Source organism: Xyrauchen texanus, chromosome 37, assembly GCF_025860055.1.
Source record: "Xyrauchen texanus isolate HMW12.3.18 chromosome 37, RBS_HiC_50CHRs, whole genome shotgun sequence".
NCBI classification, from domain to species: domain Eukaryota; kingdom Metazoa; phylum Chordata; class Actinopteri; order Cypriniformes; family Catostomidae; genus Xyrauchen; species Xyrauchen texanus.
The window spans coordinates 12632644-12652841 of record NC_068312.1 but is presented as its reverse complement, the minus strand read 5'-3'; the positions used below and the strand labels follow the sequence as shown (position 1 = coordinate 12652841).

Here is a 20198-nt window from a genome sequence, read left to right as displayed (position 1 = left end):
TGAATATGGAGGTGTGTGTATGTGTGTGTGTGTACAAGAACATCCAAACTGAAAAAGTAGACTAGACCTCAACTGCCACATAAAGCCCCTCTTTCCCCAGATCTGAAGAAAGAGCACAGCAAAGTCACCCAAAAGCACTTTACACAAAAGAACATCCCCAAAAAATGCCAGATCTTGAGCAGAAGCATTCCTAACCATAAACACAATGCTCACATACACTAGCGGGCAAAAGTTGTATAATGTACAGATTTTGTTGTTTCGGAAGGAAATTGGTACTTGAATTCACCAAAGTGGCATTCAACTGATTACAAAGTGTAGTCAGGACATTACTGATGTAAAAATCAGCACCATCACTATTTGAAAAAAAGTCATTTTTAATCAAATCTAGACAGGCCCAATTTCCAGCAGCCATCATTCCTGTTTGCTTACAGGGATATACATTTTTTTTTAACCTATGCATGGACAAAGGTGTCTGAAATTGTTGATGTGCCAGGTGAGTTGATAAAGTGGATATCATGATTTAAGAAGCCTGAAATTGGACTAGAATGCCATTAGAAACTATGGAAAAACCACAAACCGAGAATACACAGAACAGTTCTAGGTGTTTTTCTGAGTGTCTTTGATTTTGATTTATGAATTGTTTGAGCAATAAAAGCTTTAGGCCTTTTGAGCCAAAAGCTCAACAGACTACTATACACACATTTATTCTACTGCATACAGTACCTATTCTACAGCTAAAGAAAGTAAGTCCAGTTGAGCACAAAGGTGTTCAACATTTTAGCACGTAGATGTTTCTTGAAATGTGTGAAATCCAGTGAAATCCTTACATGGCCAATCCCAAAGAGAGACAATGAATAAATCTGCGTAACTAACCAGTTATTATGTTGCACTACATAGAACCAGCATTAATGAACTGCAGCAGCAACAAAAAAAGCTACCATCTTATTCTAGATTCAATATATAATACAACATTCTTCCACTAAATCACATCAGGCACAAAACCAAGCATTTCCTTGAAGGCACTTAAATCAACACTGCAGAAAATCATCAATCACATCTTCAAGGCCTACGATACGTCACAGCTAATGTGACTGCAGCAGACAAAGCTTAAATCAAAGTCCCATACAGTGCAAGGAAGGAGACTGAGAGGGGGAATACATACATCACAAGAAAATGCTTATTTACCTTAAAGAGTTCATAATTCTACAATTTTATAGTATGTTTTTCCCCTGAAGTGCACTTAGAACATAGGGGTAGAGGTCAACCAATAGTGGATTTTGTCGGTACCGATAACGAAGTCTTTGGGAAAAGCCAATAACCGATTAATCGGCCGATAATTCTTTTTAAATGGATTTATAGAATGTAAAAAATAATTCTTATTCCTTCCTTACTACGATAGGCACAGATAAATAGTCCTAAATGTATAAAATCCCAGATGCAGTTTGTGCAACCAAAATCCCCAAAATAACCAGAAACGATTTGGTACATAACGTGTACTCTTATTTAGAAATTACGCAATTATGAAAAAACTATCGCCGTAGATTTTTGCAGATAACGATAGTTAAAAAAAAAAGCAACCTTTGGCAATGATTAATCGGTAAAACCAATATATCGGTCTACCTCTAGTAAGAGGGTATTTACATATGGTCAATATGTATTTTCACTGATCGGACAACTGTCAGATCATGAAACGACCCAGAGCAAATGCCGTCCAAGACAAACTCGATATGGATAGTAACCTAACCACATAAAACCATGCATACAAGATGTGACTTCAAGTGTAAATGCATCTGGATGTTCAGGCCACATAATTAAACGTTACTCCTCCCAAATGGGAACTAAGTCAGCAACCTGAAATTGCAGTACAAAACAGTAGACATAGTAAAAGACATTTGTTTTTATAAGCCACATAAAGTACAGCAAAATTACTTAGCCCAGCATTACTATCATCACGGAAATGAACTGTTATATTTGCACATAACCTAGATATTTTATTTGCATGGGAATAGAAGATCAGATCTGTTTTGCAGAGACACATTTATATGGCCAAGCATGAAAGCAATGTGCAAAATTGTATTTCAAAGATCAAAGAAAACGTCATAGATTACTGTTGTAACCTACGTTTCCTGATGTAGGGAACGAGACATTGTGTCGAATGAAGCGACACTAGGGGACTTTCTTGAAGGCCTCGGTTACCTCTGAACTTGAGAAAAGGCCAATGAGAATTTGGCAGACAGAATTTGCATGTCCCTCCTCCAGACATATGTGTATAAAAGGAGGGAATCGTGCATCTGTTCATTCAGGTTTTGCACGGAGCAGAGAATAAGATTCGGCCATAACAGTGTCTTGGTTCAGCATCGTGGCCGGGGGGAAACAACGTCTCGTTCCCTCCCATCAGGGAACGGAGGTTACAACAGTAACCTAGACGTTCCCCGTCTATCGATCCCTCCATCAGGAAATGGAGGTTACAACAGTAACCTAGACTATCGATCACTCGACGTTGTGTCGAATGAAGCAACACTAGGGGTCCCTATTCAATCATGCCATGCGCTGAACCTTGTACGTGAGCTGCTGATGCAGGTGCGGGCAGGCAGTTGCGTGCCAAAGCAACAAGCTGCATCAGACTGCACTTACCCCGTCTCAACGCCCCATAAAAAATGTCAGACTTTTTAGGTTCCCGGCATCCCAAAGGGGGTAACAAGTGACGTGCCAAGCATGGGAGTAAACCGCGCCTTTTCTCTCTTCATATTTCTTGCATAGATTTAAAATGGCTGCGGCCATTTAACACTATAACACGCATCGGGGAAGGTGTTCTTTTCTAACTCCTATTCTTTTAGATGGAAATGACCCCGTGGAGACCACAACCTGCCCAGGCTGGGGGGAGGTAAAATGTGGCAAAATACATCACATGGGTTTTCAGGCCACATGTGGAAGTGGCACGGTGGTAGATCCTACCTGCAGCGAGGGAGGAGTTTCTACAAACACAGCGACCGGGGTAGAGGGGACACACGTGATGCGGGTCCGTCAGTAGGAAAATAGGGGATTAATCACAGGGATTAATCCATGAAGGCCCATCCTGTGGAGCCCCTATTCCAGTACAGAGTAATTAGTACCCATAGTGGGTCTGGTCAGGGAATTCCTCTGCTGAATTCGTGGACCAGAGGGCTAGGGAGGAAGAACATCCAGGGAGCACGTGGACTCTCCTGGGCGAAAGAGCGCACATGATTACCTCAGTGGATGGGAAAGGCACTAGGCACAAGCGGAACACCTGGTCAGACGTTCCTCATTCCCGAGTTCTACGTGCTCTGACCTGAGAGAACACAGGACGAGACCGACTCAACCCTGAAATTGTAAAATCAAGCAAAGGTATTGGGTGTTGCCCAGCCCGCTGCTCTGCAGATGTCTGTTTGGGAGGTGCCATTGGCCAGTGCCCACGAGGATGCCACACTTCTCGTCGAGTGTGCTCAAACCCGCAAGTGGAGGTGGGGATGGTGTCAACTACCCAGTGGGATAGCCTCTGTTTGGAGACAGCGTTCCCTTTCTGCTGTCCACCAAAGCAGATAAAGAGCTGCTCAGAATATCTAAAGATACATCTTGCAGCTCATCACGCACCTCCGGGAAGAAAGGAACCAGCCACTGAGCGTGGCTGTGTGCAGCGCTCGGACCAGAGGAACCAATCGTCTAGCCGTGAGGGCTGAGGGGAGGACGAAGGTTTCCAGTCCAACCCCAAGCTCACGGCGGCACGAGGCAGCGTTTATGACAATCAGGAGAGGAAAGATATTGACCGCATCCAGGAACTACACAGGGGCGGAAGGGCATCTTTAAAAAGACGCGTCCTGAAAAGGACATTCAACGTCTGCAGTGTGTGCTCTTTTAGAGAAATAAACTCTTTTTAAGAAAAATATTCTATTTTAGAAGCGCTGTCGTAGTGCCCAGGGGCAAATCTGCACTGCCGCTCGGCTCCGAAGAAGAAATCTGAATGAAAAGATGCACGATTCCCTCCTTTTATACCCGTATGTCTGGGGAGGGACATGCAATTTCTGTCTCCCAAATTCTCATTGGCCTTTTCTCAAGTTCAGAGGTAACAGAGACCTTCAAAAAAATACCCTAGTGTCGCTTAATTCGATACAATGTCGAGTGAGCGACAGATGGGGAACACTGTTTCCACATGTTCTCCTAAGCACTCATCACACAAGCTCATTCCTACATACAGCACAACTGAAATCAACATTCAGCCAACATGTCCATTATACACACACACACACAGGATCTGCAGAGTGAAAAATCATGTCAAATATGCCTTGAAAGCACTGGTTCAAAATTTTAAACATTAAGGATAATAGCATTAAAATACAATGACTCTAAAATGTAATATTGTAGTTTATAGATTGAGAAATTAGTCATGTATAAATCTATAACAAGTTTCCTCTTTGGCAGATTGTATTCAGTGCATGTAGATCAAATTAGATTTAACTGCTATTAGGGACCAAATATTAGATTACTGTGGATAAATCTGTTATACATGAGAGGTCTGTTTTGTGGCTGTATTTTGTGTGTATGCCTATGTTTATGTCTGAGGAAATAAAGAAGTCTGGAGCTGTTAGGACATCAGGGTTAGTAAAGATTAGCAGTATAGGAGGACAGAGAAACTTTTATCATTTTACATTTAGTCAATTTAAAACGACCGTGTCCAATTAGAACATCAAATAATCTCACATCCAAACAACTGCAGAATTGTTTTAGACAAATTCTTTAAACAACTTTGGTCATTGTTATGGCAATCAACCTTTAGCAATGGCAATTGGCAATGCGTAATTATTATAATTTACAGAAATAACACTGTTAACTTAACTATACCACAATAGATTTTAAGAAAGCGGCTCTATCCTAAAAACAATACTTGCACTTACATAGACTATATAAAGGCTGGAGCAGAAGAAACCGATTCTTTCTGCTGTCAAATGAAAAGGAACTAACAATTTCAAAATAGTAATATGAAGTTATGTCATTGTTTAACATTAAAGATAGATATAAAATTCAATGGTATCCAAAAACTGCTTCTCTGAATGTACGTCCCCCCCCCCCCCCTTAGTACTAAGCCAAAATATATGCCAAATTTAATTAGACACAAACGGATATGGGGCAGTGATGAATAGTTTTTGAGATTCTTCCAACACCTCTCTAATCTAATGTTGGGCCGTGATGGATACATAATGTAAAATGACATGACTTCTGAAAACTAACAGGTGCCAAATGAAGCCTCTTCAGCAAGAATCCTTGAGATGTTAGCAAAAGTGTGCAGAAAATAGAATGTTTAACTGCAATTAAAAAAAAATTAGTAAGCCAAGTCTCTACCAAAGAACGGTCGAACAGAACAGAGTGCGAAGATTTCCAGCAACCTCAAGCTTGATATGGTATTGTACGGAAAGGGGTAGAGCAGCTATCACATGTAGATTGAGGGTTTGGCCCATTTGTGGAAGCCAAATAATTTTTTGCGATAGACTGCTGCTGCCCTTCTCGTGATAGCAAATCCAGAATCACCACAGTCAGTCTACAGAAAAAGTCTAAAACTGCATTCCAGGCAAGTTGATTGGATTCTTCACCAATTTGCCAATATTAGCTAACATTTTGAATACACAATGAAGGTAGAGCTGAGATTCAATCATCAACCTTCATGGAAAGCAGTTCTGACAAACCAGAGTCCAGTCAGCAACCTTAACAGTATGTAAGCTTCTCACCGAGTTTATCCGATGATGTTATAATGTCAGCGGGAACGCACGAATCCAGATCAGCATCCATAATTCCAAGGGGGTCCAGCTGAGCCACATGGTGACCACGTATCTACAGGAGACAAGAGGTCCCCCCACAAACATGGGAGCCGAATGCAAAACCATCCACAAGGGGAAAGGTATGGGGGCAGAAGAGGCAGTGCAGAATAGCAGGAGATGACAAAGAAAATGTGATTGAAGATGGAATGAAGTGTCGGCGTAGGGGCATGGGGGGTTTAAGTTGTGAAAAACCAGGAAAAGAGGAAATAGGAGAGAGAGAGATAAAGGGAAGGGGGAAAGCGACAATCACACAAAACAAGCTCATTAATGGTGGTCTGTCAAGCTGTAGGTCACAGAAAACATTTCTCACCAACATGTTGGTACCCAGTAGCTACTGGGGCCTCGTCAAAATTTACACAACTGATGCCAAGAGGGTCGAGGTTTGCATTGTGATGCCCCATTACCTGGAAATAAGGCAACAGCAGTCACAAGACATGAGGAGTTCACCAAGCAGATACCATGACAGTGATATTTACCCATTCTTTCACAAACAGGCCAGGGTCACAAACATTTGATTTCAAAAGATGCAACCAAAACTTGGTATTGCATAATTTGGAATCATAAACCAAATGGCGTGATCTGCTTAGTGAGTGTTCTCCATAAACCTCAAATATTGTCAAAAGCCAATATTTTGCATTTAAAATAAATTAACGGTACATAAAAAAATATATATATAAAAAAATAAAATTAAAATAAACACCAGACAGATCTCTTACCTTGTGAACAATTCAAGCTGCAAACCCATTAAAGGCAGGACTGAGATCTCAATTTCAAAGTCAAGCCTATGTTTTACATAGAATATGTTTTTATAAAATAACAAATCCACAGATATTTTTAGCTTGTGGAATGCTTGTACCTGATATGCCCTGATGAGGGACTGAACTGCCAGATGGTCCTCCACCAGCTTCTCCACATTTGGCTGAGCCCCCACCAGAGACTGGGCATGAGCAAGTCCAGCCAGACTCTTTCCAGGTGCAGGAGGACTCTGATAGGCTGTTCCTGGTGGGGCACCAGCATTAGCATTCCTGAAGAAAATGTCCCAAGACTAGAGAACGAAAGGAGAGTTTAAGTTTTAGTCTCTATGGGTAATGAGACATCAAATACTGTAGCTACAATCTGCAATTATTGGAAAAACAGACAAACTTAATTGAATAAAGTTATATTAATAATTTTTCATACAATCTGATAAAGTAGCCAAAAATTGGGGATGCGAATTCAAACCCCATGTAGGGGTATAACCATTGAACCATTAAAACCAAAGTACTGTATACTTTGGTTTACCACGTGCCTGTACGGCTCGCGAACATTGCGTGTGCCACAAATTTAGTCTTTAGCACAGTATGTGTACATTACACAGTACATATGGATGCACCGACGTATCGGCCAAACATCAGTATTGGCCGATTTTCGACTTGTTGACTGACATCGGCCTATCGGCAAATACAATGACATTCAACTATGGCAGTGGCCGATGTTTATATGTCTTGTTTATTTGTGGTCAACTTGGACAACAGTTGCCTACCCAGCTGCAGTTTCGGAGAAGATCCAACAGGTGGAACTATAATACCACCCACAGCCACTGGCTGGACACGACTCTGGCATGACGTAAGAGGGCAACGGATGCCGTGCTGTATGGCAGGTGTATAGCAGGCTAAAAAGGGTTTGTTATTTGAAAGAAGGTTATATTAAATGCCGTTTCATAAATTTGAATGATTGAATTTGTGCTCCTTCAAAGATAGTGTGATGCAGGGCTGAAAGCCTTAAAAACAGCTAATTTTTTATAATGAAGTTTCACTGGCACAAAAGGGGATTACATAACAGCAAAAACAAAATAAAAATCGGTATCGGCCAAATTGTTATTTTAAACATCGGCCCAGAATTTGTGCATCCCTAGTTAAGATTCCTGTGCAAATTTACATTACAGAAACTCTGACTTAAATTGGATTAATACTACATCCAAGCTATTTTTCCAGTTACATTCTTCATCTTTTTCCTCAAATAATTTTTTTGCAATTATCTTTTTGTCTTTTAAAGGGCTTCACCAATGGAATAAAATGTGGCGGTCTATACAATTTTACTTGGGTTCATCTACAGTCTTATCATCATCATGAGCACAGTGGTATTTTTTTCCCCCACTGGACCATTCAAACGTGGTTCAAGGTGTTAACAAGAGTGAAATTTGTAATGATGTTTTGGCACTGCAGCCCTAAAATAAAAATCCACCATAACTGAGCTGAAGCTTTAAAATTCCTTTAAAAAAAGATTTAAAAAAATAATCTTTTAAAGCATGTTTAATTTCATACACAAAACGTTTAATTACACTGACGTTACGTTAATATGTCTCTTTTGTCTTATACTGACACAAATTAATAGAGACCTCAGTGATAATATAATCATAAATGTCCTGTCAGTTGGTGATGGTGAAGCCTTTTCAAATGTGTACTAATCAAGAGGAATTATGAAGATCTTGTTTACACACATTCACATGAACCAAATGTGTACTTCACATAATGATGCAGAGTTCACACATGTTCTTTTGCTTCGAGGCAATGCATTTTGCTTGCACTGACCTCACTGTGTTGACATCATTAATAACTATCAGCAGATGTGGGTTGACATTGTGCTGATGTGTCAAATGAAAGGTACTAAATAAACCCAAAGCCTAAAGAGAGAAGAAATGTTCACATGGGAGGCATAAATAGCCCAGACAGATCACTGAAAACACAGTGTTCCCATACCTCTTCCTCAATTAATTTCCAGTCAATCATGATTCCTGGAATAGGACATTTTAAAAATAATTTCATAGAGATTGATGGAGAAGATTTACATTTATGCATCAGGTACCAATCCTTTGAATTAATACATTTAAAGATTATAATTATAAGTGTTCATATGCCTCCAATAAGAAAAACTATTTGATAATTAGTGCGTATTTTCTAATCAATCTTCCATGGCTTCTTCGTGGCTTTCAGGATTTATTTAAAATGTAAAATTTAGGCACGGAAATCGTATAAAATTTCCTGACATTTCTAGATTTTATACTGAGCCAAATCCATTCAACTCTTTAACAAATCTTCCTACTGTTAGTGAAGAAAAAGGGGCATCGCAGGTTATCAACTTAAAATAAGCGAAACTTCTGGAATCCTGGGTTAATCCAGATCTTAGACCCAGAAATCAGAGCAAAGTTTGGAATAAAAAGCAAAACAACGTTTACTTTCCCCATTTAAAAAAAAAAAAAAAAAAAAGCAGATGAATTAAACATTTCATTCAGATTGTCAAAAAGATAATTACAATTAAATGAATAGTTCACCCAAAAATGAAAGTTTTCTGATAATTTACTCTCAGGCCATCCAAGATGTATATGACCTTTCTTCATCAGAACAGGATTTAAGAAATGTTGGATATTATTAGATTTAGGAAAGTACCCCAGGTTTTTAAGCTTCATCCAATGCAAGTGAATGGACACCAATTTTTGACAGTCAAAACGCATATTTAGGCATCATCAAAGTAATCCACACGACTTCAGTCTATTAAGTAATGTCTTTTGAAGTTAATCGATATGTTTGTGTGAAAAACGATTAAAGCGTAAACTTTAAATCAGCAGTTCTGCTCTCTGTAGCTGTTTGAATAACTCTTACGTCAAATATGTTCCTCTGTGGTAAACAGAGCAGAACTTCTGAATTTTGCGTGAACACACCAATGTGATGACATCACACGACAGTGACGTGAGGCACTGAGTGTTTACAGGAAGCGACTTTTTAAAGTTAATAAAATTTTAATTAGAGATTAGTTTTTGACACAAATGTATCGATTCGCTTCAGAAGACATTACTTCATCGGCTTAAATCGTGTGGATTACTTTGATCCTGACTAAGTGTGCTTTTTGGACTGACAAAAATGTATGTCCACTCACTTGCATTGGAATAAGATTTAAAAAAAAACTGGGATACTTTCCTAAAAATCTTAAATCCTGTTCTGATGAAGAGGTCATATACATTTTGGATGGCCTGAGGGTGAGTATATTATCACCAAATTTTCATTTTTGGGTGAACTATTCCTTTAAGAGAGCACTAAACTGGTCCAGTTATACAGGAATCAGAGATCAAAATAAACTTCTAACAATATATCAATCAGACTGATGAATATGGTTTACAGAATTACAAAAATGGAACTCAATTTTCTCGATCTTATTACACAAAACCCGAACCTACATAAAACAAAAAAAAATGAAAAAAAAAATAAAATATATATATATATATATATGCCAGAGAGAAAGAGGGTGGAAATATCTGGGCACAGACAGGTGGTTTCTATTAGTGAGCAAAATATTAACTCAAGATATTCTGGACCTTGTCCTTACTTTTAAACTGTAAAGGGGTTATTATAATTGGGAAGTTATTATATACAGTAACAGGTTATTAGGATTGAAGTAAGAGAAAACAGCAACTAAATGCAAATAATGAAGCAACCTAATGTCAGAGCGTCATGCTCCCATGACTGCTCTAAAAATACTGCAGGATCCCAGTAATGTGACCTTACACGCACACACAGGTTGGCAGCGTCGGTAGACAGTAGGCCTGCACAATTATGACAAAAATCATAATTGTCGATTATTTCCCTTGATACTTTTATTGTGATTAGCCTAATGTAATTTACAATAAAAGTTATTTTGTGTGGGGTATCTATGTGCCACATTCTTACACATAAAAAACTAGCTGACAACTGTGTTCCTGCATTAATTAAATGCTGTATAATAGCATTTACGAGAGATTTGAGATCATTGGGTTATTCTCTGCTTCTGATGTCAAAACATAAAAAGTAATGCGCACGCACAACACTTGCACACATTGGATAAGTCAGTAAGAACCAACAGATATAAACTTGGGCCATTTTTTGGTCGAACACTAATTGTATCTTGATTATTTATTACATTAATTGTGCTACCCTAGTAGAAAGTGAATTTCACTGTAAACTTGGGCTGGGATATTTTCTGGCATTGTTGTGAATAGCAATAAAACATCCATGTGTTGGCACACACCATATGGATAAAACGGACAGGAGGACACAAGAAGAGTGCCCACTGACACCACCAAAAGAGAGGTCTCTTCATTTCTTCTCATAATCCATATGCATGTCCTTGGGCTCTTACCTTGTGCACACTCTTGGGATTCTCCAACCATGCAAAGTACATCTCCTCAACATAGTTAGAGCTCGTTCCATTCAGAAATGGCTCTGCGGCCACCGGTGCCGTGTAGTACCTGAGTGGCTGAAACGTCCTTGGTGTGGCCGCTGGCCTCTGCTGTGAAAGGTTTTTAGCAGTCTGTGAGGCAGTGATAGGCCGAAGCCGTGCCGCACAAGTCCTTAAGCGGTGCATCGCAGTCTATTAAACGAGCGCCACCTGCACTCACATACGCAACAGTGCGAGTTGTTGGTTGTCCCCAGTTCCACCACAAAAAAAAGACAAGAGTCACTCCTTTTGCACAGATGGAAAAGGTGTTTGAATTTACTGGAAGAAATGGACACGTTCCAGATGGCCTTGGCTTTTAACTCTGTCCGCGTTTTGGACTCTGGAATAAAATGGAAAAGTTAATTTAAGGGGTGTCAGAAAGTTGGGTTTATCTCAACATTTTAGACAGATAGACAAAGTACACAAGTAGGTAGATATGAAATTCAAAATGTGGGGGCAGAAAATGCCCCAATTTCTTTTTCTTTTTTTTATTAATAACCTCCGATATAGTTCTTAAACGAATAGTTCACCCAAAAATGAAATTTCCCTGATATGTATGACTTTCTTTCTTATGCAGAACACACATTTTTATTTTTAGAAGAATATTTCTGCTCTGTTGGTCCAAACAATGCCAATATTTTGACACTCAAAAATCAACAAAAATGCAGCATGAAAGTAATCCATAAGATTCAGTGTTTTAATTCATATCTTCAGAAGTGATATTATTTGCAAGAAGTTCTTCTTCCTGCCCATTAGGGTGTGATATGCAGGAAGCACCATAAACACAAGAAGAAGAATATGAAAGTTAAAGTGGAGATTAGCAGGGAGGAGAATTTATAGTAAAATGGACTTAAATACTGATGTTTCTCACACACACCTATCATATCACTTCTGAAGATATTGATTTAACCACTGGAGTCTTATGGATAACTTTAATGCTGACTTGTGCGATTTTTGGAGCTTAAAAATGTTGGCACACATTCACTTGCATTGTATGGACCTACAGAGATTGGATATTCTTTTAAAAATCTTAATTTGTGTTGTGCTGAAGAAAGAAAGTCATACACAATGAAATGATGAGAGTAAATGATGAGTGAATTCACATTTTTGGGGGAACTATTCCTTTAATATTCTTATCACATAAAATATTTGATGTTGATTAATTTTTTGGGTAGGAGGAAATATCCACAGTCTAATTATTCAGATTCAGAAGTTAATGGATTGAGCTGAACTAAAAACGTTTGTCAAATGATGAAAATCAAACAATGACTTTTGAATTTAGCTTTCTGTCCACTGAATATCTGCCTCAATCCAAGACATGCTTTATGCTCTTTTTATCTAAAAGACAATAACTCTGATAACACTGGATAATGAGAGGATTTTTAGTGCTTGTACATTTGTATTTGTACATGAGATTCAGACTGAAAATTCAGCATGTTCGTTAGTAGTATGTAGCCTAAAGGTGATCCCCAAGATTTGGGGGATACATATTCTTAATAGTTTTCTGTGTGTACAAGTACTAACGAACATGCTACATACCAATTCAGTGACACACTTGCATTTGAAAGTGTAAAAGGCACCTTTTTTTCACATGGTGAATTGATAAGCAATGATCTCAGAAGATCTCCTAGTTGAAAAAGAAGTGATCACAGGCGTGTAAACCACTTGCATGAACTGGGCTTATAATTTTAAACATGTTACACAACAAATCCCCCACTTTACCCTTAAATTAATTAATCCACATGCCAATGAACATTTCTGGCAGCATACAATTATAATTTCATGCCATCAACTTGGCAAGGACTTTTTCCTCATAGTGGGGCAAAGCATTGGCATTCCTTCTCATGTAAGGAGTGCTGATAAATGCATCACTTGAGCTATTAAAAGTAACTAAACTATGTCTTATTCAAGTGAAAACAAAGTAACGATAGCTGTGCCCTGATCAATTAAAATAAATTATCGAGACATGTCTTTAAAACTAGTTGGAACATGTGGTTGAAATGAACATGGACCCCATCTTTTCCACCACACGCCTATGTTTTGACCTTGTATCCACGTTCCACTCCCTTTCACTGTAGAGCCGCCCTTCCACCGCCCGCCCAGTGAAACGCTTCTGAGAGCTCATTGGTTGTCAATCCTTGACTCCGCCCACCATACATGCCTAGTGGAAGGCTAATGGAGACTTGGAGTGTCAATCATTTTGTCCTTTCACTAAACATGGATCTTACAAAAATATTAGCAGCCTGTGCTAACCTTAAAATCAAAGGCCGATAATACCGTTCGCAGTGATTTCACTTATTCACGTTAAACTTTTTCCTCATTTTGGAATAACTCTTTAATCGCTAAACATTCAAAACCTACGTATTTCAGTTAAGAACCACAACACCCTAAGCGAGCCACAGTAATGAGCAAATTTAAGGTCGGTTCTGGAACGTAGTTTTGTAACTAGGCCGGTTAGTACCCTTCAGTTCAGCTGACAGAGAAATATCCCCTTTTATGTATCCTATATGCAGTTAACTTTCTGTCACTGCAAGCACGAGCAAGCTGCCATGTTAATTCACAATCATTCAAGTGAGGACGAGCCTCTTCGGGCGGTTTTTGCTGAGAATGGCATGAAATCTTACCGTAAGGGCGTAGTGGAGCGTGTACACAAAACAGGAAAATCTAAGACTTACTCGGGTCGACAGCTGGTTCGTGCACCGGAGTTGTTCACGGCTCCGTTGACCCCCCTGCGCTGCTAGAGAGAATGACAGGCGCCCGCACCAGAACAGTTCTGTCATGAAAGACGTCTTCCGCAGTGACGTCACACCTTGATTTCGCGCGGCATTTTTATTGTCTATTCCTAAGGTTTTATATATATAATGCTGAAAACACTATATATCAGACAGAAGCTTTCCTAATGGACGTTTTACAGTGCTTACTATTCAAGTAAGGTGGTTGTTCTAAACAAAAACAAAAAAAATATATATATATATATATAAAAATCATAATTTTTTTTTTTTTTTATTAATAATTTAATTTCAACGTGAGGTGTGATATTTATCTTTTTCAGATTTTTACCTGTTTTAAGGCCAAATTATTTTAACCTTTCATTTGACCCCTTTGTGAAGAACCAGTTTTGACATTTCAACTAAGGAATTTCTGGATGTTTTACAGCTTTAAATAGTTTAAAAAATATATATATATTAATCACATTTTCTCAAATTTAGCCCCATACTGTTCTCTAGCTTCCCCACCTGCTCCACTGGGTAGTGCACAAATTGCACACTTACCTCTTAAAAGGGGTTTGCGCATACACAAACACACACAGCGGTTTTGAAGCAGTAATATGTGAGTAAATAAATGTACTAACATGGTTTTATATGATAGGGTACAGTGTGACTAAAGGCCCCCAATAAAAAGACCTACTGTTATTTTCACCTAAAATATTAAATGGCAGAAATATCCATTATGCCACCTTCCTAAACATTATACTTGGAAAACAATAGTTTGACATTAGCGGAAAGGATTGGATTTCCTGCTCTGAACATGCAAAATGGGCCCATTTTGACTGCTAGGAGTCTCTTTTGTGTGAGAACACTAGAATGCTAGCTGGACACTGACTTTTTCACCTTAATTTGTATGTATTATCTATATATTTGATATTTGTGATAAGTTCTTTTATTTTAATGTTAAAATAGGTTGCCTTTTTAAGAACTGGCCAAGGACAACAGATGAAAATTAGCCCATAAGTCTAACTCTCGCTCATTTACAGTCATTTTTCTGTTTATTAATGAGTGCTGTCCTTGTCAAATAAATAAAAAATGAAAATAAATGTATCACCTTGAGGAGTCTTATGAGAACTGACTATAAACTCAATTTCAACACACTTCAAACATGTGATGTCTGCTAACTGGTTTTTGATGAGGTCAGAGAAACTAATAATAATTTAAAGGGAATAAAAGAAATTAATTTTAAAATTACTATGATTATTTTTACATATACATCATTGGACCCACTAGGACCCCAAGTATTTAGACAGTACGGTCCATCTCAACTGAACACGAGGGTTAAGTTTCTGCCTACTAAAGAGAACAGTTCTTCTACTGGACTTTTTGGGCAGTTTTTCACATTGCATGTCTAGATGTTTAAAAATGCACCTTACAGCATCTTTAGAAACATACCAGTGATTTTTATTTTCATATGCAAAACCAAAATAATCACCAACACACTAAAGGTAACCCAAAGTAAATTGAATCTATCCTTCATAAAACATAAACAAACCATAAACTGCTATTAGCTGCTTCACCTGTAGCATGAGTGGAAATGCAGTGCAAGAAGAGGGATTGATTGATTCATTCAAATTATACACATTAATATAACATAGTGATGTAAAATAATACTCATTATTATCAGACATGTACTGTATGGCACTTGGCTGAGTTTGTTATTGTGGAAGTCTCCTAATGTAACATACCAGCAGAGGTATGCTACAACCGGTTGTGTGCTTGGAGCATGACTTGATACATACTATACTGAACTCTACATGTACTCTACCCTGTGTGGTGTAACGTTCATCACAAGGAGATTTGTCTTTCACAAGAACATCATACATGCAGACACAATGGTCTTTTCATTCTTTTTTAAATAGTTTCAGAAAGGAAGAAACTTTTTATTTATGGCATAGTATATGATATCGTGCATAAAATCTTGTAGCCCTTGAAGTGAAGATATGGTTAATTTTTTTGTTTTTTTTTGTTATAGTTTTTTGTACTTAATAAGAACGCTAACACCAATTAAACCAGCAGTAAATCATAAAGTGTCAGAATCAGTCAAAAACAAGCAATTATATATTTACCTGATTTTTGCCTCAGTAATGGGGACAGAATTTCACTTGGCAAAAAAACAAAAAAATGGAATTGATATAAACCCTACATATAAATAAAAGCACGTAAATAAAACTATGTATAAATGGTAAAATTATAGATTTAAATCACTTTGTTGGGCAGCAACAAAATCAAATAAAAAGGTTTCTCTCTTTTCTCAAACTGCAGCATTAGAAAACCTGAATTTGTGTTATTATGTTCCACAGCGCACAAAGAATAATTAGCAGTTACCATGGGCCATTTAGATTAGAGGTTGACCGATAGTGGATTTTGTTGATACTGATAACTAAGGTAGTGGAAAAGGCTGATAACCGATTAATCATCTGATAGTTTTTAAAATGTATTTATAAACTGTCAAAAAAAAATGAAAAATAAATTGTATATAAATTGTATCCTTTCCTTACTATGGCGGGCACAGAAAAAAATAGTCCTAAATTAATACAACCCCAGATGCAGTTTAATGACGCTAAACAAGCCCGAAACATACTGGGGACTCTTATTTTGAAATGATTAACTATCAGCACTGATATCGACATATCGGTCTACCTCTAATTTAGATACTGTGAGTGACTTGATATCTTTGTAATATCTTAGGGATGCCTAGCACAGTAAATTATAGCATTTGTCCATTTGTCATTTACACATATAAAAAAAATAATAATTCTGGAGAACGGTGTTTGATTGTGGAGTTTAAAATACATTTTGCACCAAAAAGTGTACAAAAAAAAAACAATAAGGGGGGAATTATGTCAAAACTTTTAAATCCAGCCTAAAATCAAAGGTTCTCTGTACATTTCTATAAAACAGTGAAAATGACTGAAGTGCAATCAGTCGCAGTGGTCCTTTATAGCACAACAGAATAAGAACACAATTAGGATATCAGTCTGTTGCCATAGACATCTTTTGTTTAAACACAGAAAGGTGGGAGACATTTTACTGGCTAATAAGTTCTCTTGCTCCCACCCTCAACTCTGTGATGTATTGCAAGTGAAGGTTATTTGCACAACAGTGACTGTCTCTCTGTTTGATTGACAGTTGACAGCTGTTTACAAACCGACAGGAATAAGTTGGGAAGAGTGCGACCACTGACTCCTCATCTCCACTCATACATTTCACTCTAGGTCCATCCATCGTCATAAACAGACAGAAATACAACTGTCAGTCTTGCATCTGTGTTATGTGTTATACTGGGGGGGCAGGCGCTGGTCTTTGAGGCATGAAATATTGGGTAGGAGCAGGTGGTCTGTTCAGAGATGACAGAAAAAAGGAGATCATTCAGGATTGGGAGCAGATATGAGAGTTTAAAAAGTATTAATGTAGTATGGATTTATGAACATTTGCCGTTTCTATGAAAGCACTGGTTGCATTAGTTGCATTTTGTTAAAATGCACAAAAAAAGTTATTAAAGGTGCTTATTATTAAAGTATTAATACTTTTATTAATTAATAAAAAAAGGTTATTTAAGTATTTTGTCCTCTTTAAGAAGCTTTAAACCTAAAGAAATTAACAGTACCTTTGGTAAATATGGTTAAAATGATGTACACACACACACACACACACACACACACACACACACACACACACACACACACACACACACACACACACACGAGATGAAGACTGGTCATATTAGTGACCTAGCAAAAGCGTTTTCATTCTACATTGAGTTGGTCGATTATGGTGGCTGCCATGTAGAGATCACATGACCAGCCAAATAATACCAGGGTATTAGCAGGTTCGAATTAAATTCAAGACTTTTGAAGACTATTTAAGGCCAAATAAAATACAAATGTAAGACCACTTTCACAATGAAACAATACCACTAAATCAACGGCAACTAGTGTCAGTATAGAGTTCAAGACAATTGTTGTATCGCCCAGCGTTACAATGTGCACCCTTAATGAAAAAAACTGTTGGTTTTAAAATATTCCATCATTTAAGATACTGTACATAGACCAATGCTTTTTTCAGTTCAGTTTCAACTCAAATGTGTTAAGAGGATATTTTACTAAGAAAATAATATTTCAAATGTCAAGACCAAAAGTGACCAACCGTCAAACATGCACCCACATCAAATATTCAAATTACAGTGCAGGTGTAACGTCATGACATTTGGTAACCAAATGAGATTATAAAGTTATTGATGTCCGCAGTCACCATATTTGATTTGGGCACTGCTGATTTTCTTGTTTATTTACTTATTTCTTTTTTGGAGCTTGACAGTCTGGAGTAAAAAGTCACTACACACTCTCATTATGGTGAAAAGATGTGAAGATTATATTTCTTTTGTGTTGAATAAATAATGAGTTAGAATTTTTGGGTGAACAATTCTTTTAAACAAGAGAGGAATCTGAATGTGGCATACAGCACAAAATAACCACTGTAAATTGTTACCTTGCAAATGGAGGTGGTGGTGGTCTGGTGGTATAAGATGGCACAGAAGCCGATTTATTAGTCTGAACCACCTGCAAAGAGACAGATCTTTAACTTAAAACACACACAAGTTGTGCTACTAATGCACAAGTGAATGCATTAGATGTAAATTAAATCACATTACAATTAGATAATGAATCTAGGTCATTCACAGGAGGAACAATCACTATAAGAATTAAATGATTCCATGCTCTGATTAGAGCTTGTTAAAGCAAGCTTCTATAAAAGCATTGTAGATAAGATTGCTGATTGCTATTGATGTCTTTTTCAATGATGCTATCAAAATTACATAATTTTAAAAACACTACTCATATCATTTTAAGCATAAATGACTCTTCATAAAAAAAAGTTACTGTATCTACCATCTGCCCCATGCTTTCAAAAATTGCTTTAACAAAAATACTTCTGGCTCTTTCTAACTATTGTGTATAGCACATTCTTGAGCACATTGCTTAACTTGGTCATCGCAAACTGATACATTAAAATCAATCGCAAAAAGCAAATGAAAGTTTAATGCTATAATTTTTAGGTGACCAATAAGCTTTTCTGTAATCTATTATGAATATCCATGTTACATAATTTCAGATCATCTTTAAGTTAGAGCATTACTCATATGATTCAGTATGACTGAAACCAAATTCAGCTGTAAAGGAAACGTTGTAAAACACAATGCACAATTGCAGTGAGAAGGTTGATATTGTTAAAGTGTGTGTGAAGTCATGGTTAGTCTAGGAGTAAATTAGAGAGAATATTACTCGAGGGACATGCCCCAAAGTGTCCAACAAAACCCCTCTACAGAGGTGCATATATGTGAATGCTTGGAAAATGTTGAGGTTGTTCTTGCTTTGACAGTACCAGAGTGGTTTTGTTGTAAAGGAAACCATTCCTTTAACAAAAGACAAAGTGTATGGATAAAAAGAAAAGTTAGGAAAAGTACATATAAGCGAAGAGGGGATTGTATAAGCAGCAGCAGTCAAGATGCCCCACAGTATATATTAAATGCCCTCTACATTATATAGTATGCAGTCATTTATCTCCTCTGGTGGCAAAAACTGAGCCTGGTGCTTTACCATAGAAGACAAAAAGAGAGGAGCCTGGTCATTATCTTTATAACAGCACTATCTTATACAGACTGCAAATATCTTCATTTCTCCTAGTTTATAAACTGTACTAAAATAGAGTTTGTATATGGTACCTACAAAAGTATCATGGGACTCTATTTTCATGGCTGTGCTAAGTACAGCGTGATGCGCAATTCATATGCGCTACGTCTTGTACATGTTTGTTGAGAACACTTATTCTAAGCACAATTTTCAAGCCAGCGCAAAGTGCAATTTCTCTAAAGTTTACTCTAAAGTTGAGTTCATTGAGACGTTTTCAAAAGGTAGAAAAAAACATTCTGAGCTATCTACACCTGTGAGGTTTTTACAGAAAAATTATTACAATAAATTCAGGCATATGATATTTAAAAAAAATAAAACCCATAATTTTATTTTTATCATATGGGAAAAAAGAGGCAAGAGTTTAAAGTTTTGAGAGCATATAATATCATCCAAAATAATTTATTTCAGAGTATGCTGTTACAAGCTGCTTTTGATGCAACGAGTAGAAGTTATAACAAATAAAATGCAACCCATAATCAATTCATACAATATTTGTTATTAACATGAATTAATCTTAGAAAATAAAGTGGATGGAGTTTTAGGAGTTTGAGAGTATTTTAACATCCAAAGCTATTTATTTCAACATCGTATGTAACCTCGATCTGGCTAGATTAGAACAGATTAGAAGTTATTTAAATATATAGTCTAATTCATTTAGTTTATAGCAAAGAATGCAAATATAT

General features: G+C 37.3%; 2 protein-coding genes across 8 annotated transcripts in view; both read right to left on the bottom strand.

The window, feature by feature from the left end:
• Positions 1–13839, bottom strand: part of ogdha (oxoglutarate dehydrogenase a) — a 33860-nt gene extending 20021 nt beyond the window's left edge. For 3 of the 6 annotated variants that reach the window (XR_007968897.1, XR_007968898.1, XM_052108507.1), the window contains exons 1-4: positions 13730–13839; positions 10977–11394; positions 6685–6873; positions 5739–5841 (exon numbers count right to left, since the gene is read on the bottom strand). Coding sequence is in view for 4 of the 6 variants with exons in the window: in XM_052108507.1 (XP_051964467.1) it covers positions 5739–5841; positions 6685–6873; positions 10977–11201 (517 nt within the window). In the remaining 2 variants the exon portion in view is untranslated. Of the gene's footprint in view, positions 1–5738; positions 5842–6138; positions 6233–6544; positions 6611–6684; positions 6874–10976; positions 11395–13678 lie in introns of those variants that run through there. The other 3 variants (XM_052108509.1, XM_052108508.1, XM_052108510.1) reach the window with 3 other exon arrangements.
• Positions 13840–15212: 1373 nt separating this feature from the next.
• The window catches only part of adam9 (ADAM metallopeptidase domain 9), a 50042-nt gene continuing 45056 nt past the window's right edge, over positions 15213–20198 (bottom strand). The window contains exons 22-23 of one of the 2 annotated variants that reach the window (XM_052108804.1): positions 18314–18384; positions 15213–17162 (exon numbers count right to left, since the gene is read on the bottom strand). In XM_052108804.1, the coding sequence (XP_051964764.1) occupies positions 17102–17162; positions 18314–18384 (132 nt within the window). In that variant the 3' untranslated portion in view covers positions 15213–17101. Of the gene's footprint in view, positions 17163–18313; positions 18385–20198 lie in introns of those variants that run through there. The other variant, XR_007968904.1, reaches the window with a different exon arrangement.